General features: G+C 42.6%; 1 protein-coding gene across 3 annotated transcripts in view; it reads left to right on the top strand.

The window, feature by feature from the left end:
• INPP5K (inositol polyphosphate-5-phosphatase K) overlaps positions 1-22,134 on the top strand; it is a 62,657-nt gene that overhangs the window by 9,738 nt on the left and 30,785 nt on the right. For 2 of the 3 annotated variants that reach the window (XM_068270288.1, XM_068270287.1), the window contains exons 1-5: positions 6,044-6,427; positions 11,444-11,551; positions 12,675-12,783; positions 19,039-19,155; positions 21,285-21,460. In XM_068270288.1, the coding sequence (XP_068126389.1) occupies positions 6,165-6,427; positions 11,444-11,551; positions 12,675-12,783; positions 19,039-19,155; positions 21,285-21,460 (773 nt within the window). In that variant the 5' untranslated portion in view covers positions 6,044-6,164. Of the gene's footprint in view, positions 1-6,043; positions 6,428-11,443; positions 11,552-12,674; positions 12,784-19,038; positions 19,156-21,284; positions 21,461-22,134 lie in introns of those variants that run through there. The other variant, XM_068270289.1, reaches the window with a different exon arrangement.

The raw sequence follows: 22,134 nt of genomic DNA, 5'->3' as shown, positions 1-22,134 counted from the left end.
AATTATAATGTTTGGTTATCATTTTATTACCCACAAAAAGTACCCAGTTTGCCTGACTGTTGTGAAGCGTTTCTGATATGTTCCATTTTCTTCTTACATCTGAAGAAACCGAGAATTCCCAGGGCCTGCTGTAACATCTGCCCATATAATCTGAAATACCATGAATCTTATCATGTGCCTTTATTTTCTTTTTGAATTATTGATTTATTTTAGCTCAGTTTCCACAGGGAATGGAACTCTTGTGCAATTGTTTTTTATGTGCTAGATACAGATATCAGTTATCTTACTTGGATGGTATTTTATTTTTCAGTTTAAAGGTGGCAGACCAGAGCTCAGTGGCAATGTCACCCCGGAGGATCCAGATTCGATCTCTTGGATGACATTCCAGGGCTGAGGCTGTACAGATGCTTCACTAATCTGCAGGCTAGCGGCGTGTTCTGTTGCTATACAGGAAGGGGCAAAAGGAGCGGCACAAATGTGATGTCACGGTGGAGCCAGGTGAGTGAGGAGAGCAATGGTCTCAGCCGGCGCTTGGCTGAAGCGATTCCCCAGGCTAATTGCTGGCTCTGAGGGTTTGGGCAGGGTCTTCTGTACTCACACTGGAATCTTGTCAAAGGCAGTTGTTATAAGCCCACTCAGCTGTGTTTCATGTAGCGTGTGTGCACTGCTTAGAGGCAATGGTCAGACTAGGCCTGATTCCATAGCAGACAAACTGACATGTCAACAGATCCTATGTTCTACGCAGCATCCGTTCACACATCCATTTTGACCATCTCCACTGTGCACTTTGCGTTAACACAGTGCAATGTCCTGTCTTGTACAATTTTTCCGGATAGTGCATGGATATGACATAGATAGCAAAACGTCTATTCTATCTGTCCATGTAGAGAACCCGGTGTGAGTGTGAACTTAGCCTGAGACCAAAAGCTGTCTGTCTATTGGCAACACCTATTATTTTGCCTATCGGAAACCTTCTCAGCACATTGCAAGCTCTGCCCCTAAGTAATGAAAGGGAGGAGGTGTGTGTGTATGTGTATGTGTATATATTATATTATATTTTATATTATATTATATTTTATATTATTATATATATATATATATATATATATATATTATATATATATATATATATATATATATATATATATATATATATATATATATATATATATATATATATATATATATAATATATATTCCACTTGAAGATTTGATGGGCAAGTTTTGTACATAGGAAGTCTTTTGCTCTACTAGGCAGCACTGCATTTAAGTGGTATGTATGCTTGACTTGCATTAAGTACATAGTCCAGCTGTGACAATATAACACCAACAGTTTTCCCATGTTTTGTGCGTTTCTGACATGCTCCAGTTTCCTCTTGAACATCAAAAATGTATTGTTAAAGGGTTGATTGGCTTTTCTTTGACACTCTGAAATTGGCCCTAGACTGGTAGGGACAACAGATTGTTAGCCCCTCTGAAGGCTGGATCAATGAGTGTGGGATCTTGGGATGCAATACAAAAAGTTTTGGAGGGGGTCAGAGGTCAAGACAGAGTTGACTGAAGCCAAAACAGGTGAAAGGTAGCTACATGGACTATCCAATTGGATGGTGGGATCATGTGACCCAGAGTTGGAAGAGTGTGTTGGAAGAGCAGGATCAGGGGTAATAAAAAGCAAAGGAAAACAGCGCTGGAGATTTCGGCACAGCCGGTGTGGCCATAAGCCGTAATAGGAATTAAGGCTAAAGTGCCGCTTAGACAATAATTTAGGCACTGTCAAAGGATGGAGCCCAAATGCCTTTTAAAACAGCGTAATTCCGAATTACATGTCAGCCTGGAGGGAAAATAGTAATTAATGCCACAGGGACTTTTGCGGGAGCATTGTAAGCCCTTTTTTGGCTTCACCCTGCGCCCAAATCTCCAGTACAAGAAAACTTTGTACTGCGCCTGCACCGTAAGCTCCCGATGATGCACCTGGCCGCAGTTCTATTCATCTAGTTAGACGAATAATTAGCAGGTCACCGGCGGAGGGGGAACAGAGGTGGACGGCGCGTGACATTACAGCTGCAGGGGGCTGATAGAAGCCCCAGGTAAGTGTCAGTTTTAGCTTTTTTACAGATACCAGAGAACCCCTCTTAGGGATGCAGTAAAAAGGTTGGATTTAAAAATCAAAATAATGGAACTAACATTTAGAAATAATAAAACCAAAGTGAAAAAATCCCCAAACATTGCTGTGAAGGCTAGAGCAGACAAGAAAGAGGAACACAATTCCTGTCTCCTACAAAAAACTATTGTTGAAGAGAGATTCGCTGCCGGGTTTATTTGCATGTATTTGTTTATTTTTTTGCAGGTATGTTTCCTAACACATAGTGTTTTTCATAATCTATTCTAGTTACATAATAGAATGAATGTCCCTTTTCAGGCTGCAGTGATCAAGCCTTTTGTATTCTTCACAGGCATCCAGTCTATCATCAGACATCTCCTAATGCTGCCTCCTGGTTTTTGGGCAGTGAAATTCAGGGGACCATCTGCAGGGCAAATGTGTTTATCTGTCTTTAAAAATACCGAAATAATTGCAACAGTCCTGATTTCTCAAGCAAAAGCCTGACGTCCCCCTCGCTTTTCCCCTTGCGTTATTTGAGAACTCGGCTTGAAGGCTTAGCAGCGAGAAGCCATTACATTTTGCATTATTAAACTAAAGATTAAAGCAACACAGATGTTGCGGCAGTGGTTAATGCCATGTTAGATTATGTCGGTAACAGAGACTTCAGACACTGCGCTTATAGACCTAAGTATAATTTCATTTAAACAGTTCTATATAGACAAGGACGCTTCTCTTTGATCTCATTAATGAGATAACCTGTACACTCCTTTTCTTTTATTGACTTTTAAAACCTGTAAACTGCTGTGTGGGTTGTTATGCAACAGCCATAGAAAGTGTTGTGTAAAAGCGATAGTACTGCCTATAAAAGCACTAAAGCTGTATAAAAAATGAGGCTCAGCGTAAGGCGACATACAAGTATTTAAAGTGTTAGTGTATTTATAACAGAGCATGCTTAAAATAACATGAAATGAGGCTCTGATAAGTAATGCAATATCCCTATTGCTGATGTTTGTTTTTAGTTCAACAAACATGTTATCTCCTATATCAGATGACTTTGTAGGAATGATTCTGCAGCTGCAGATGTTATCAGCGCTTCAAAATAGGGTTTATTATGAGTGTAGAGAAGTTATATTAGCCATGTACACAGTGGAGAAAGATTATATAAGCAAAGCCAGCATAGGCTGTAGCTTGTTTACTACAGACAGAGCCGTGGGCTCTAGTGTACATATTCCTTCATTATTTTCATTTTCATATTTTTGAGATTTATCTTGTTGCATTAGTAGTTATTACCCCAGTTTAATGTACTATGTCAATTTACATCAAAGAAAAAAAAAATATGTCCCCTGTGAGAGGAGGACTTGTAGTTCACAGGAAGTAGGTGGTGAGGGTTTATAAGACCTCACACTGCTAAACAGGAAATTGATAGGGCAAGAGTTTTTTTGTTTGTTTTTTTATGATTAGTTAACCCATTAGCAGCTTCAAAGGAATTATTTCATTTAGATAAGTGCACTGCTTTTGACCTCAGTTGGCCGAAATTGTTGTGCTGTAAATTCTTTGAATGTATTCATGTGTCTCTGCTAGTAGAAAATATAGAAACTGAAAGCAGAAGTCTCCGGTATTGTCTCACACTGCCCCCTAGTGACCAGTGGCCATAAATACACATTTGAGCAGTACTTATTAGTAGCAAGGAAATGTAACAAATAAGAAATAAAAAGAAAGTGCTAAAATAAATTGACCTGGAGCACTTGCAAACCTCTAAATAAATTGGCTGCTAAAGTATTAAACCACTACAGGGAAGCACAGATCTACAGCTGATTTGGGGGGGAGGGGGATAATAAGGGCTGGTTCACACCGACTTCTGCTGTTTACCATTGAAATTGACTGACAACCATATTGAGATGAATAGAAGTATTTACTAGAGCTGCCCCCATCCTGTGGAACTTTCTCCCACTGCCCATCAGGCTTGCCCTCTCCTTCAGCACCTCCAAACAAGCCCTCAAAGCCCACCTCTTCAAGGCCTACTCCACCTCGCCAATGCCCAACTTTCTTTGCTGTGATCCTTTCGAAATAGCCTCCCTCCTATTGTGTCATCACCCCCTACCATTAGATTTTAAGCCTTTGGCAGGGCCCTCTTTGTTTATCCTACTTGATCATGCATCCTGCTCACAGAATAGCATGAACTTGAATTGGGACTACTACTGCAGTGTATGATTTGGCTTTGTGTATCTTGCTGCTTATTACCTGTATTGAGTTGCTCGTCACCCCTATTATCATTGCCTGTAACCTTAATTATTGTCCGGTTCTGCGTAATATGTTGGTGCTATATAAATACAATTAATAATAATCTCGGTGAGTTTTCCATGATTTGCTGGCAATTTCGTTGGCTGCTGCATGTTGCAGGTGGTTCCATGTCCCCATATAGGGCTCAAATACAACGGAATCAATGCCAATCACTTTTTTGCTCAGTTGCAGAAATGCGCCACCTTCTGATCAAAGCAGGTTGTTTTGGTGCATGAAGATCAGCACCGAAAATAGCAATGTAATGTAATGCTGCACGTGATGCGTAAGGGTCATTTGGGGCTCCGGCGGTTTCCCTTGCGACAACTCGGAGGGGAAATAGTATTTAACACCACCGGGGACTTTAGTAGCAGCAGAGTGAGCCATCATTCGGCTCTCCCGCCACCCAACTCACCGGTGACGCATACATACGTCCTCCTGCAGAAACCCACCTGAACCAAGCTTAAGGCTACTTTCACACCAAGACGTTGCGTTTTAGGGGACGTTAAGGTCGCATAACGTGCCCCTAACGCAACGTATGGTGGTGTTGAAGTTGGACGTCAGATTGAGCCGCTTTATGCGGCTCTCAAAGAAGCAGCTCCAGGATAGTGATGGTAAGTCCGGATCTTTTTAAGGATTCGGATCATTTGAATCGGATCATTGAAAATATCCGGATCTTTGAACCGAATCATTTGAATCATTTTACTAAGGAAGCAGACTGGGTGAAATGACTAGCAGGACTGGACTTTCCCTGCATTGTACATTCTGTATGTTCCTGTTTCTTCCAGACAGACATCCACTGTGAACCGAATCTTTCATTGTGATGATCCGGATAATTCGACTCACAAAAAAGATCCGGATCAAATGAACGATTAGTTCATGATCCAGACAACACTACGAGTCCCACCACGAGTCACCACAGTGCAGTGAATATTAATTAGCCATGTGGCTAGTCACTGAGCATGTGCAAACAATCTTACGCAGCTCTATAGGGGTATAACGTACAACATGCTGCACTTTCATTTAACGTGCAGCGTTATACCCTAACGCAACGTGTGCACTGTGAACAGCACATTGATTTTACAGTGATGTGAGTTAGGCTGCGTTACTGGCTGCTGTAACGTGGGACTTTAACGTCCCACTGTGAAACCAGCCTAAAGATAATACTTTTTACCTCCACTAAACATAATAGCTATGAGATGAGCCTTCCTGACAGCTCTGTCTGTCTGAGATTGTGGGCCTCATAAATGGAAGATGGAGACAGGGCAGCAGTGTTGATGCAGGTGGTAATATGCAAGATCATGCTATCAGAGGAACCCAAGACCATGTAAAGGAAATGCATAAGCCACACAGTGAAATGCATAACCTTGTCATGCAGCAAGGATGCAGATAATGGGGGTAGCTGGAGTTCATGGTAATGGGCTCAGTGTACAGTCATTGGCTAAACTTGGGATTCAAATGCCAGCAGATTAGCTAGATCTTGATGTATGGCTGCCTTTTAGTTTTACCTCTATGGATTTTGCTGCTACGCATGACTTGCCTAACAGCATTAATTCTTAATATAATGTTTCCCATGCATATCTTTGTTTAATCATTGGGTTTGTCTGAGAGCAAGGAACATTTCGCCTGGGATTTTGGTTTCTCACCATCACAAACAAACGTTTCATTTGTATTGGGATTAGCAAAACCTCTTGTTGCTGCATAAGTTTGGAATAGTGGAGCCTTGTTGTGGGCAAGTAAGATTAGCACGCTCATTAGTTTTGCCCATTGTTATCGATGTGTCGGGATGGAAAGACACAGTATGGAGCATTCAGAAGTGGAATGTTTATCCTTGCCCCTCTCTGGTGCTGAGGCCCGTGTGCGCTCAGACAGCCTGAGCAGCACTGGCTCGTATGGCAGGTTTGTGCTGCGTCAGAGGGTGGCCCAGCTCATGACCTGTGTGGAAGATGTCAGCTCTGACGAGGACATACATGAAGAACTCTCCCGCTCCATCGATCAGGCTTTTCTAATCTGTGGAAAACTGATGACTTCAAAAATGCAGGATTTCAGGTTATGTGGTCCCATTTCATGTTTTATGTGTGCTGTTGATGTATAAAGTGTGTGTGTGTGTGTGTGTGTGTCTCTGCCATTCTGTTTATCTTATTAAATATTTTTTTCATGCAGTAGTGACTACCATGTATTTCTGTACATAAACTGTGCTTGTGGCTATTGGCGTAGCTTATTCAAGACTTCTCTTGAGCTGCAACGTTGATCTGGAAAAATCTGTGTGCTCTGTGACTTCCCAGTTTGTTGGATGTTTGTTCATTTATTTATACTTCACGCAATGGAAGTGTAGGCATTGAGGTATATTTGACTTTTCGTACTTCTCTATTGATTCCTCTACACTTCTTTTATGTTTTGTTAGTCACTAGGGCTATGGTTGCCGCGCTTATTCTATGCATTCCTTACTAAGACAATCGCTAGAAGAGATGGGCAGTGCTAATCGTTCTGGCTTACATACAGGTTTAATGCAAACTCTATGTAACTTGGAACTGGGCCAGACCAAATAATCAGGAAATGCATTAACTGGCTCAGTTCCAAACTGCATACATTTTGCATGTACGTGAAATTATTAGTATTCCAGGATTATTTGCTTAGGAAAAGCATGCAGGTGAAGACTCCTGACTGGTTGTGGGCTTCTTTGGGGTCATTGAATGACCAAATACTGAAATACTTGGATGTGTACAACAGCTAGAGAAGAGGAAAGGAAACCCGAGCTGAAGATATCCTGACGAGATAAACAATTGTATCTATCCTCCTACTCCTAAAAAATACTTTTTTTTTAGCATCCTGCAGTTTTACTTTCTGCGTGTCCGCTAAAAAAAGTTTAATATTGTATAAGCTTATATGCTGACACAGTCTTTCAGTGTCCCAGAAGCTAAAATATATGAAATGTTGACCTATTTTTCTCCCCTCCCTGCTCTCAGAAGCTATTTTCTGCCAGGAAAGTGTTTTATGGTTGTAATTCCTCACCAGTGAGGGTTACGCTATTGTCCAACTTAATTCTTACTTGAGAGAAACGGTCACTTGCATACTTAAATATTAACTCTTTCAGACAGAAAAACGATCACAGACTAGTTATTTGCATCCAAAGCACTGCACATACACGTCTATCTCATCATGTCACAAGTCACCTAGAGTTTCGTTTATGACAATTCAGCTCTCATATTTCTATAAGCACATAATTAACCCTGTACATAGTGGCACATATATGGCAAGTCTGTGTTTGGATACTGTTTTGCATCCGGTATAGTTACCGTAGTCCTCCCTGCATAAAATATTCCTCTTGTTATGAAGTGCAGATTCGAAGACCTGTTATCATATAATTTCTGTCCTATTTTTTTGTATGTATGCTTTAAATTAGTAAGGGAGAACTCTGGAATTTTCTTTAGGAGTATAGGAGCTGACTTTTTTTATTTGTCTGTGGAAAACTCCACATGCTCTATGCTGGTCATACACCTGACATGTAGCTACTGGAGCTGCCTAAAATGTAGTGCATTTTAGGGCTTGCTAACCTCTGGCAATAACTGCTTGTCTTTGTTGTGGGGTATTAGGGGTGGGGGGTTGTAGCAATTGGTCAAGTCATTCATACAGCATTAATCAATGTGTACCAAGTAGTATGTTTATTTCAGTAGTTTTGGTGATCAGTCACCAGGCTTCAGCGCCTGAGTGAACTGTCTTATTCAGTGCTTGTGCCCTGAGGCAGGTGGTAGTTGATCAGCAGAAGAACTGCTAAGCAATCAAATAGCTTGGCCATCCCTTTAAATGAGCCAGAAGGGTGACTAGAGAAGGAATAGAGCACCTCTCTAGGTTTTAATGCTTCATATGTTTTGTTTTGTTGTTTTTTTGCAGATATTTTTCTCATTTCCTGTGGTATTGTCAGCCACAGGAAATGAGAATCTCTTCAGTGAAGTAAAGACAACAGAAATTACATACATGCGGCATGGGAAAGGTTTATCATTGTTTTAAGACCTATTTTACCTGTCCAGATTTTTCATTATTGGTGAAGGTAAACAGGAGACTATGCCATTGCTCATAAATGGCCATATTTGATGCATCCATTCCAGAGTAGTGTCCTTTGGAAAAGTCAGTGGCATAACCCAGGGATGTGTTAGAAACTAGTAACAGCCAGGGGAGGGGCTGTTCCAAGCTGACAAACAGTTTTCACTGGCACAGAGCAGATCAGCTGACCCCCACATACCTCCTCCCACTGCTATGGACAGAATAACTCTTTTTGGCCAGCACTGCAACTCAGTAGTCTGTTCTTGGCTCCACACAATCTTATAAAGCATTTAACCCTTCCCACATCCTCCCCAGTGTGTAAAATCCATGTGTGCCTCTCATCACACTGCCCTGTCTGCAGTAAGATTTCCATTGACTATTTATTTTACCCTCACATAAAGACTTTGGATAGTGTGTGTAGGAAGGGTTACATGATTTGTTAGACAGAGAGCAGGGTCGAGGTCAGACACTGCTGAGTAGCAAATCTCCAGTTCTGGCCACAAAGAGTTAACCTCTCAGTAGCAAAGGTGGGTGGGGTCAGGTGATGTGTGCTCACAATGATAGGCTGGCTGGAGTCCCCTCCCAGTTTTTACCTGGCTGCCATGTGTGGGTGAGGACTAGGTAGGAAATTAAGGAGCAGCTTGGTCTGTCCAATTAAATCAGAGTTATATTAACATGGAAAAGGAGCTACAGGACACAGCCAGATATATAAATACTATACTTATTGCAAGAAATACAGACATGCAATCAGTGGCGTAGGTAGAGACTATGGGGCCCTATAGCAAAACTTTCATGGGGCCCTCAGAAGTAGACACTCTTGAGCAGTGCCACCTGCCCCCCCCCCCCCCCCCCCAATAGATATGAGATAATAGAGAAATTAACATTGTCATGCAGTCTACACTGCATATAGTCCATGGGCACTGAGACACAGCCGGAGGGTGGAGGAACACAAGAAAGTTAATAGTAAATTCATCAAGTACCACCTGGACCCTCTCTGCTCCAGGGCCCCATAGCAGATACTATGACGATTGCTACACCCCTGCATGTAATGCTCAAAACATTGTACATTGCTAATTAATGCACATTTACTATTGTATGTATTGAAGGGCTTGTATTGTTACTGATTGAAAATTCTCCCCTAAATTCCGTGATGTCAAAAGTCACAGAAATGATAGGTACACACGGAAAATACAGTGAGGTATTCTAATCCTTCTACTTCTGTCTTACAGTAAAGTTTCACTCACACACTCTGCCTTGACATTTTACTTCCTGCATATGCTGTGACATTAAAAATGAATTTCTCTGAAAGGGCGTCACAACATATGCATGAATAGCAGAAGGTGCAGTTGAAGAAGATGAGTAGACAGTGACTTGCAGCTTTCAGGTTTGCATCAACCACAGTTCAGGGATTGGTTTGCCACATTCAGATACTCTATTGGGATTGCTTTGGGTGGGTAGAGAGTGGCTCAATACCCGGTTTAGCTGCCACATAACTACTGACAACCCACTGAGACTATGTAAGCAATCTGATGTACTTCGCTTTCCAGGTGCTTTCAGAAATGTCATGCAGCTGTTCCTGTTAATGGAGCCTTAAAGGGAACTTGAAGCGAGAGGTATATGCAGGCTGCCATATTTATTTCCTTTTAAGCAATACCAGTTGCCTGCCTATCCAGCTGATCCTCTGCCTCTAATACTTTTAGCCATAGACCCTGAACAAGCCTACATCAGATTAGCTGCATGTTTGTTTCTGGTGTGATTCAGACACTACTGCAGCCTAATAGAACAGCAGGGCTGCTGGGCAACTGTATTGTTTAAAAGGAAGCACTAGACACCAGGGATGACTGTGGGGGGAGAGGGGGTTGGCACTCTAGGCACCAGGAATATTTGCATGGGAAAGGGAGGGAATCCTCACTAGACTCCAGGGATTACAGCAGGGGTCTCAAACTCGCGGGCCATTTGCGACCCTCGGTACAATATTTTGTGGCCCGCGCCGGCAAAAGCAAAAGAGACACGGAAGCGAACTATTTTACCTTATAGTTCGCTTCAGTGCTCCCAAGTAATCCGCTGCATCCCCGACGCTAAACGAGGGCTGCAGAGCCCCCAAATCCCCCGGGCAAACATCCACGACTGCGCTGAGGGGCAGAGCTTCCAGCTGTACCTCTGCCCCTCCTGACGTCAATCGCCGCACGGATCGCCGCCTCTCCCCGCCCCTCTCTGTGAAGGAAGAGTGAAAAGGGCGGGCAGAGGCGGCGATCCGCCGCGATTGACGTCAGGAGGGGCAGAGCTGAAGCTGAAAGCTGTGCCCCTTCCAGGAAATGCCGGCGGATTGCCCCCCGGTCGATTTGGGGGCTCTGCAGGCCTTGTTTTGCTGCGGGGACACGGCGGATTACTTGTAATGGGAGCACTGAAGCGAACTATAAGGTAGGACACTTCATGTTCAGAAGAAATAATTAAAACTGTTAATAATGACATTTGAAGACTTTTTTTGTGAAATCCCTTATGCGGCCCAGCCTCATCCTGACTTTGCCTCCTGCGGCCCCCAGGTAAATTGAGTTTGAGACCCCTGGATTACAGTATGGGGAAGGGAGGAGGGAACCAGGTCCAGGTTGGCACGGTTATTGAATTGCTATGCTTCCCATCTGCCTCATGCCTCTTTGGAGACTGACAGCAACCCATAGCCATGGAAGCTGTTGCATGTAGAAGAGGCAGGATGCAATTTAAGAAATATAAAATGCACAGAAGAGTGATATGCAGTAACTATGGCAGAAATCAAGTTTTATCTGTATGAAACCATAAACTTGACCAGTTAGGTTATGTATTACTTCATTTAGCCGATGTTTATTTTATAACTATCAGAATGTCTGTGTCCTCTGCTTGTCACAAAAACTTTTTACCTATTCACACACGTTATTTTATTTTTTTATTTGTTCCTTTTGCACGTGTCTTTATTATACTTGCATGCAGATTCTTTATCTTCACAGTGATGATAAATCTCTCACCCACCATTGTTGTGTTTGCCTTCAGGCTGCATATTGTTACTTGGAATGTGGGCACAGCCTTGCCCCCTAGAGATGTCAGCTCATTACTGCTACTCGATTCATCTACTGAAAAAGTTGATATGTACGTCATTGGGTAAGTGTTAATTACCAGCTGCTTTTTACAGGTGCGTTTCTCATTCGTTAGAAAGAAAAAAACAAAACCTACTTACAGTAGATGGAAATAGTTTGACTGTGATTGTGCTGTTCCTTTGCAAGAAGAAGTAAGCGCTATAATATTATGGAGCTGATTTATACTGTAAGGTCTGGTACACACCATGCAATTTTTGCTCCTTATTGAGCGTGTGACCAGATCGATATTCAAGTTTGACATCATAGAAGAAAGCTAGCAAACACACAAACATTTTTTAAATTTATTTTTAAAAGTGTGTGTGTGTGTGTGTGTGTGTGTCATTCATATTTATTTCCGTGATCGTTTTTCCGAACGGAAATAGGATCTCTAGTGGAAGTTGCACAGTATAGGCACGCTGCTTGGTACACTTAGGCCACATACACACATCAGACTATAGTCTTTGGAAAATGAAAGATCACAGACCAATCTTACCATCCTTCATGTAGTATGAGAGCCATACCTTCACAGTCTTTTCTATGGAGCTGAACTCCCCATCAGAAAAAAATCTTTGCAAGATGCTGCACACACAGGTGCTGTACAGACACAAAAGATCAGTATCTGCAAAAGATCTGTTCCTGCCAAAAATCCATTCCTGCAAATTGCAATGAAAGTCTATGAGATCTGCAGATCATTATACACACATGATTTAACTGACATTCATCTGCAGATCAAGCAGTCATCTGCAGATCTGAAAATCCATCCTGGTGGATCTGATCTGCAGATGAATGTCAGTTAAATCATGTGTGTATGATGATCTGCAGATCTCATAGACTTTCATTGCAATTTGCAGGAATGGATTTTTGGCAGGAACAGATCTTTTGCAGATACTGATCTTTTGTGTCTGTACAGCATCTGTGTGTGCAGCATCTTGCAAAGATTTTTTTATGATGTGGAGTTCAGCTCCATAGAAAAGACTGTGTAGAGTATGGCTCTCATACTACATGGAAGGGGGTAAAATTGGTCTGTGATCTTTCATTTTCCAAAGACTATGGTCTGAAGTGTGTATGAGCCTTTACACAGCACAATAAACAGTACTTTGGCAATGCAACTGGTTTCCTTTTAAATCCTTGTTTTTTTTTTTGTTTAGACTTCAGGAAGTGAATTCCAAGATAGTAAGCTTTCTCTCAGATTTGGCTTTTGATGACCCATGGAGTCTGTTTCTTATGGATATATTAGCTCCACTAGGTTATGTAAAGGTGAGTATCTGTTTTTTCATATCAGAAATAATTATTAATTTTAGTATTTATATAGCTGACCTCTTACACAGTGCTTTTACAGAGTATATATATATATATATATATATATATATATATATATATATATATATATATATATATATATATATATATATATTATTCTTGTCTCTAACTGTCCCTCAGAGGGGCTCACAATTTAATCCCTACCATAGTCCAAGTTAGAGGGAAGCCGATTAACATATCTGTATGTCTTTGGGATGGTGGAGGAAACCAGAGCGCCAGGTGGAAACCAGGGCTGGGGAGTTTTTTGAGTGCCTGGAGTCGGGAAAAAAATTCTCCGACTCCTAATGAATTTAAACTGTAATTAAAATAGAAAATATGATAACATTTTCTATTTCTCAGATAATAGTCATCCTAAATAATTTATACATACAGTAATAGCTGTGCTTAGTCCACAAAAATGAAATAAACCAATTAAAATAAGTTACTTGTGCTGCTTCAATAAAGCAGTCCCCGTATTTTTAAAGTCAGATATACACATCTGATTGTGACTGTATATATGATGTGTACACAGGAATCTCTTATATATACTAAATAACATCTATGCTGTAAGTATAAAGCCTGATGTGTAGCCGTGTCACTAATAGAGATGGTCAATGAGATGGAAATAATTCTGCACTGATGCTGATATATGCAAATGTATGCACTCCCTTTGCTGATGAAATCAAATAATTTGATATGTTAAAATTTGGTTTGGTGACTACGAATTAAATGGTACCTGAGAAGGATGAAAAGAAAAGCTTTATACATACCTGGGGCTTCTTCCAGCCCCCTTCAGGCTAATCAGTCCCACGCTGTCCACCTCCACCACCTGGATCTTTTGCTATGAGTCCTGGTAATTCAGCCAGTCAGCGCAGTCCGGCCGCATGCCGCTTCAACAGCCAGGAGCGTGCTGCGCAGGTGTAGTACGCTCCCGGGCGGTGGAGTGTGTGCATGCGCACTACGCCAGACTGGCTCAAGTACCTGGACTCATAGCAGAAGATCCAGGTGGCGGAGGAGGACAGCGAGGGATTGAATATGATTAGCCTGAAGGGGGCTGGAGGAAACCCCAGGTATGTATAAAACTTTAATTTCATCTGTCTCAGGTTTACTTTGTTACACAGTAGTACTATACTCTACATATGCACTCTCCACAGAGCTGCAGGGAATCCTCTGAGAATGTTGTGCACATTGAACACAGAAGTGTTGTCTATCACCCATAAACCTGGTTCAGATTGTGCATGAAGAATGTGTAATAGAGGAAGAATCTCCTTATTCCCCTGCAGAGTACCTGCACATCACTCTTACATGTACCCACAGTTACATTGCCTATGGCCTGATAGATGTTCTTTGTTCCGGTCTGTACCTTTTACAAGTACTCTTACCAAGGACTAGTTTTAGTCTATGACTAAAGGGAATACATATGGCAGTCTCCATATCCTTCTCACTTCAGTTGTCTTGTAAAATTCCTAAGCGTTGGCAGTTAAGAGACAAATTTCATGTTACATAATTTCAATCAACAAGATTGTAATATGCAAATTAGAGGAGTCGAGGAGACGGAGTCGGTGGAATCCTAAACTGAGGAGTCGGAGTCGGTGGACTTTTGTACCGACTCCACAGCCCTGGTGGAAACCCACACAGACACAGGGAGAACATACAAACTCTGTACAGTGCTCTGTCTGGGATTCGAACCGGAGACCCAGTGCTGCAAGGAGAGAGTGCTATTTACTATGCCAGAAATGTACAATGAATCTGTAAAGTATGTATTCACTGTGATGGGCAGTGCCAGTCTGTATGATTGCATATGGTGATCGGAGGATGGCAGGTAGAGATCAGGGCCATACTACCCGTTGGAATGCAGGCTTGACCATGCTTGATCATTGTGAAAAAAAAGTTTCCCAGCCTCATTACACTTCTTGTAAGTGTACTTCCTACACTTATAGGACGCATTCGCAAAAAATTACTGTGGCCATCTTGTGGCCAAATAGTAAAACTATATCCAAAACCATTTTTCATATATAAATACATAGTTTTACATTATAAATTAACTCATTACCGCCCACACTCTCCAGTTTATTTATTTTTTGTAATAAAACAAAATGACAATTAAAAAAAAATACATAAATAGTTACCTTAGGGATTGAACTCTTTAAATATTTATGTCAAGAGGGTATAACACAGTTACTTTATAAACTTTGGGTTTGTAATTAGGGATGGATGCAAAACTGAACAAAATGCACCTTTATTTCCAAATAAAATATTGGTGTAATAATCGGGACAAATGGGCAAATACATTTCATGGATTTTAATTACAGTAGCATGCATTATTTAAAAACTATAATGGCTGGAAACTGAAAAATGTTTTTCCTAAATGTTTTCCTATTTTCCCATTAAAACACATTTAGAATAAAATCATTCTTGGCATGATGTCCCACCTAAAAAAAAATTGGTGGTGAAAAAAACAAGATATAGTTCATTTCATTTTGATAAGTAATGATAAAGTTATAGGCAAATGAATGGAAGGAGCGCTAAAAGGTGAAAATTGCTCGGATTCTGAAGGGGTAAAACCCCTCAGTTGTGAAGTGGTCAAAGTTGCACATAGCTTGCAGGTTTGGCTTTTTAATGAGGACAGACTCCTCTTACAGAAACGGACATTAAAATGTATACTTTATAAACTGTGGTACAGTATACATTTTATCACTGTGATATTTTACCTATATATTACACATGGGCACATACGTATGTCTAAATTTTTGTTCAACCACTAATAGAAGTAGACTTCGAGATATTTGGTGTTTACCTAGTAGACCATTTAGGTAATGGTCCACCTTTTGGATTTTGATTTCTAGGATATGTGGACTTTGAAGCAGAACACTGAGCCACAAGCAGTACCATTTTCATGTGGGCTTTATTATGTAATGCATAATTTTGTGCATGAAATTGGGTTCTGATGAACCCAATGCAGATGCTCCTCAGGGTCCTATTCTCATCCTTGGCAAGTTCCTTGATGATAGGTCCAGTGCTGACAACTGCTGAGCTCCTCTAGAAATTCAGGCTGCAATTACCTCTTCCAGACATTTCTTCATTCACAGTAATAGCACATGAATAGGGCAGACACAGTCTCTGCAGTGTAACCGCTCCAGAGGCACAAACATCAAATAAGGGTGACAGGAAAAAAGGGTGCGGTGTATAAATTTTAAGTTATGTATAACAATATTTTTATCGTTTCTTCATCTTTATCTAAGATAGAATAATAAATATGTTCAAATATCGGTAATTCAAATGCAAAATATAGTCTAACTATGAAAATGAAAATATGTTTACAATATGACAGATACTTTACTACAACTAATCCTAACCCTACTGTCACACAGATCCCTCCCTTTACCGATGCCTAACCCTAAGGCTTTCCTGTTGGTGTCTAGCCCTAAACCCCCCTGTTGGTGCCTAGCCCTAAACCCCCCCTGGTGGTGCCTAGCCCTAAACCCCCCTGTTGGTGCCTAGCCCTAAACCCCCCCCTGGTGGTGCCTAGCCCTAAACCCCCCTGTTGGTGCCTAGCCCTAAACCCCCCCTGGTGGTGCCTAGCCCTAAACCCCCCTGTTGGTGCCTAGCCCTAAACCCCCCCTGGTGGTGCCTAGCCCTAAACCCCCCTGTTGGTGCCTAGCCCTAAACCCCCCCTGGTGGTGCCTAGCCCTAAACCCCCCTGTTGGTGCCTAGCCCTAAACCCCCCCTGTTGGTGCCTAGCCCTAAACCCCCCCTGGTGGTGCCTAGCCCTAAACCCCCCTGTTGGTGCCTAGCCCTAAACCCCCCCTGGTGGTGCCTAGCCCTAAACCCCCCCTGGTGGTGCCTAGCCCTAAACCAGACTGTTGGTGCCTAGCCCTAAACCCCCCCTGTTGGTGCCTAGCCCTAAACCCCCACTGGTGGTGCCTAGCCCTAAACCCCCCTGTTGGTGCCTAGCCCTAAACCCCCCCTGGTGGTGCCTAGCCCTAAACCCCCCTGTTGGTGCCTAGCCCTAAACCCCCCCTAGTGGTGCCTAGCCCTAAACCCCCCTGTTGGTGCCTAGCCCTAAACCCCCCCTGGTGGTGCCTAGCCCTAAACCCCCCTGTTGGTGCCTAGCCCTAAACCCCCCCTGTTGGTGCCTAGCCCTAAACCCCCCCCTGTTGGTGCCTAGCCCTAAACCCCCCCTGTTGGTGCCTAGCCCTAAACCCCCCCTGGTGGTGCCTAGCCCTAAACCCCCCCTGTTGGTGCCTAGCCCTAAACCCCCCCTGGTGGTGCCTAGCCCTAAACCCCCCCTGGTGGTGCCTAACCCTAACCACCCCCCTGGTGGTGCCCTAAATTCCCCTGGTGGTGCCTAACCCTAAAACCCCCTTCCTGACACCTAACCCTAAAACGCTTTTTCTCCACTGCAAATAATGTTAACCAGTTGCCACCCGCGTCACGGCGATGGGCGCGGCCGCCCCAGGACCGCCTAACGCCGATTGGCCTAAAGCCCTGGGGCTCTGTTTTGCAGGAGATCGCGCGCAGGCTGCGCGCGCATCTCCTGCTTGGGGGGCGGAGCTCCACCCCGCTTCAGTCTCCGAGAGGCTATTGCCGCTCGGGAGACTGTTAGACGCCGCGATAGCCGTCTATTTACATTGTGCAGCGCTGCACTGGGGACAGCCGTGTGACACGGCTGTCCCCCTGGGGGACAAGAGAGCCATTAGCTCTCATAAGCAGAAGCCTATGACAGCCGATCGCAGTAATTGGCTGGCTGTGGGGAGGGAGGGAGGGAAGGGATTTAAAGAAATAGTGTTTTTTTTTTGTTTGTTTTTTAAACGAACAATAATATTTATTAAAAAAATAAATAAACATGGGGGGAGCCATCAGACCCCACCAACAGAGAGCTCTGTTGGTGGGGAGAAAAGGGGGGAGGATTCACTTGTGTGCTGTGTTGTGCGGCCCTGCAGCTTGGCCTTAAAGCTGCAGTGGCCAATTTCACTAAAAATGGCCTGGTCACTAGGGGGTTTAGCCCTGCAGTCCTCGAGGTTAATACAAAACACGATCAATTTCTAATATAATAAAGTTCAAAACGATAATTTACAACATTATTCTTAAAAAAAAAATTCAAAATGATATTTATCGAAACACTAATTTTGAACTACAAAATGTGATACCTTTCTAATATAATAAAGTTCAAACCAATAATTCATGATATTTATAATGTTCCAAATGAATTTCAAAACAATATTTATTCCTTAAATCCTTAAAATGAAAAATTTCGGTTAGACGGGATGCCCGCTATTTATTGTGCGGCAAAATTTCTGCTTTTGGCACCCAATAGCCAATATTTTGCCTTGGCGTCAGTGGCACCCAAACAGTCCATTAGCTGCAGGCGCCCAAATTTCCTGATTCCCCCAGAGGTCATCGCCTGTGAACAGCGATACGTCCTTTACAGTGAGGAAACAGCAAAGTGCTACACTGCCTGGGAAGAAGAGAGAACTAACAAGGTTCATTACCCTAGAATGGATTCTTATTCATGAAATGAATGAGCCTGAACTAGGTCTTCCTCCCCCACACATAATACCTTTTAAGGGGCACATACACTAGTCGATTTCAGCAATCGATTCGATCAATCAGGCGCAAATCGCTGCACGATCAGTTGGCCAATCGATTTGCGGCCAATTTTAAACTGACAGGATGGAAAAATCTAGATTTTCAATAGATTTAATTCTTAGAGTGTGGCACACATCAAATAGATTCCTGTCAGATTCGACCTGACAGGCATCTGACAGAAATCTATCTGATGGTTTAATCTGCTGCAGATCTATCAGTGTATGGATATACCAATATAGATGGGGTATACCAGTGCAGCTCACAAGGCTGGGAGAGATAAGCAAGGCTTCTCCCAGCACTCTGAGGGGTCCCTATCTGTGCAGCTTCCAAAAAGGTAGTTGGCTCTTAATTTCTGCAAATATTGAACTAGTGCAGGTGATTGGGAGGAGCTGGACATAAAACGCTGTAAACGGTCCACATTTGGTTTTAACACACACAAATGTATTGACCTAGCATGGATTCTGTGAAAATCCATGTTTGTTACTCTGTGACTCTGGTCCATCTGAGCTGCTGTTTTATGTCTATCGGTAAAGTATTTCCACATCAGAGGTTTTAAATAGAATGCATATTTGTGTGAACAAAATGAATTTGAACATTCCCCTGACATGATGTCTTGTCGCATAGCTTTCCTCAGTCAGAATGCAAGGGCTCCTGCTACTGACCTTTGTACAGCACAAGCACATTCCCTTTGTACAGGACATTCGCACCAGTTACATCCGCACTGGACTCTATGGTTATTGGGTAAGTGAGCTGTGAATAGGATTCTGCATGCCTTACATTTTTGGATAAGAGTCCTGTGCTTTGCGGGGATGGGTGGATACATGTGTGCCAAGATATTCCGAAGCGGCCCAAATAAAAAAAAAAGAATGAAGTGAATTTTGCTTCAGCTGGTTTTGTATGTACAGTATTTGTTTAAATAACTGGGAAGCCATATTGTACACTGATATTTTGGAAAGCATTGTAAAATAATGACTCTGTAGTTATCTAGGTAATTGCCAGTGGGCCTGTTTTACTTAGTGGTTCCTGAGTGTCAGCCTATCGGAGAACTTAAAGTGTGCCTGAGATGAAGCTAATTAAAAAAAAATGAGATGCTCACCTGTGAAGCGGGAAGTCTCTGAATCCTACAGCGGCTTCCCGTGTCCTCCTGGAGACCACCTTTGCTGTTCACGGACCCCCGGAAAATATCCATCAACAGCTTTTCGGACCTTATCCTGACTGCCCTCCCCGCTACGTACAAGCACAGCCATACTGCGCCTGCGTGAGTAAACCTGCACAGTAAACCAGAGCAGCTTATCCAGGAGTGCCTCCATGGTACTGCGCATGTGAGGCTGTGCTTGCGCAGGTGCAGCATGGTCACTTTTGTGCACAGTGGGGAGCATGACGTTTGGCTGACCAATCAGCTTAAGGCAGCACATGTTCCCCATCAGGTTGGCTTGTACACGGATGTTACTGATTGGGCAATTTGTACAATGGGATGTGATTGGATGCTGCAAGCTGCGCTGGGAATATAAAGTAGTGATTGTGACTGTAGAGTGTCAGTCTGCATACAGTCGAGCTAAGCGTTCCGAAACATCGCTGTTTATCACTATATTTGGCACTTCAAATAAAAGAGTATAACTAAGTCGATGGTGCCGGCCTCTCCTTCATTAGCTGCTGGACCTGCCAAGGCGCATCATAACAGATATACTTGGTGGTGAGCTCCGTTACTCCTTACAGTGGGGAACATAGACACAAACTTTAAGAGGGTCCGGCCCAGCGGCTGTGGTCTCAAAGAGGAGCCCCTGGAGGATCTCTTCATTTTCATCATTGCCTCGGGTGATCCTGAAAACCTAACTTGGTTATATTAAAGTGGAACTCCATCCAAAACATTCATTGTATCTCTGTGTAGGTTGAGGAGGTGTTAAAAACAAGCAAGCAAGTTTAAATTTTTTACTGGGTCCTGCTCAGTAAGATTTTTCTTTACTCTGTTTCATACTTTAGTATTGCTAATTACAGGAAGTGAGTGAGTTTCTCTGTGGCTCTTCCGGCCACTGAACTTCCACTGGCACAGTTGGACATGTCTACAGAAATCCATGCCATAGATATATCTAATGTACATACAGTAACAGGAAGTATTGTGGCAATAAGAGCAGATTAGGGTGACTCAAACACACATGACCCCCACACAAGAGTTTTCAAAGTAGAAACTACGCAGAACGTCTTTGTGGGTAAATACAGTGTATATCTCAAACTTGCACAATGTGGGGAAGGGGGGGGGGGGGGGGGGGAATTAGAAAGTTGCAGTGCTGTATGGGTGAACTGCAAATCTGTAATATACCGCCAAGGGAACTTGTCTTAGAACGGTTAAAGGGGAACAAAAGAGAGAGGTATATGGAGGCTGCCATGTTTATTTCCTTTTAAGCAATACCAGTTGCCTGGCAACCCCTCTGATCATCTGCCTCTAATACTATTAACCATAGCCCCTGAACAAGCATGCAGCAGGTCAGGTGTTTCAGACTTTAAAGTCAGATCTGACAAGACTAGCTGCATGTTAGTTTCTGGTGGTATTCAGATATTACTGAAGAAATAGACCAGCAGGGCTGCCAGGCAACTGGTATTGATTAAAAGGAAATAAATATGGCAGCCTCCGTATACCTCTTACTTCAGTTCCCCTTTAATGCTGGAAGGATGCACTATTACGTGTGTGTCAAAGTTCAGAGACAAGCAACCCACCAAATACCCTTTCAGCCTTTCCTGTGTTATTATACGCTCATACCTCTGGACAAGCAGAGCAGAGAAAACTGCACTATTTAATTATTATTATGGCACTATAATATGACAGGATTATTGTGATGATAATATGTAATGACTTCCTTGCATGTCTGTAATAGGGTAATAAAGGAGGCGTGACAGTACGCATGTCTGTATACGGACACATGCTGTGCTTTGTGAACTGCCATTTACCTGCACACATGGAGAACACTAACCAAAGGCTGGATGATTTTGAGAGAATGCTGGAGGCACAGCAGTTTGATGGGGAAAGCGTTGGCAGTATTCTGGACCATGAGTAAGTCTATAAATATCTCTGTTAGTGCTGTATTGGATAAACAGGAATATACATGATTCCAGTCATGTGTGACTGTGTGACCATTTTATTACTTATAACTATTATGTATGTCGTCATAATGTGTTCAGCAACAAATAAACAGAATACAGAATTAACTTTGCCATAAAAAGCTCATTCACACTGAGGACACTGATATTCAGTGCAATGCACCTGACAACATGCCCAGAATGCTTCCAGTGGGACGTTACTTTTCATTTCATTGTTGTTCATTCACAGCAGTGTGATGTAACCTGCTGAGAAACAGGGCTGAGAAGTCGGAGAAATTTTGGGTACCTGGAGTCGGGGGGGGGGGTCTGTGGTTTCAATAGTCAGATGATTTTTGTCCTGACTCCACAGCCCTGCTGAGAAACGGTATTTTCCTAGATACATGATGAATTGTCCCAGTGAATGAAGCTGGATGGAGTCTATACCATACTTCATAGCTTCTTTGTGAGAGAAGCCAAAAGTCATGCAACACTTCAGGACAGTTAGATTGTGAGTATCCCTGGTATCCATGTATGAGGATTGCATGAGAAGTTTGGCATCATAGTTGTCTTATTGCTTAGAAGATGCATGGGATTTTTTTTCTCGGCTATCTCTCTGTCATATATACTGTATTTACAAATGTCCCAAAG

This window comes from Hyperolius riggenbachi, chromosome 2, assembly GCF_040937935.1.
Source record: "Hyperolius riggenbachi isolate aHypRig1 chromosome 2, aHypRig1.pri, whole genome shotgun sequence".
NCBI classification, from domain to species: Eukaryota; Metazoa; Chordata; class Amphibia; order Anura; family Hyperoliidae; genus Hyperolius; species Hyperolius riggenbachi.
This window is presented reverse-complemented; position numbering and strand designations above follow the sequence as displayed.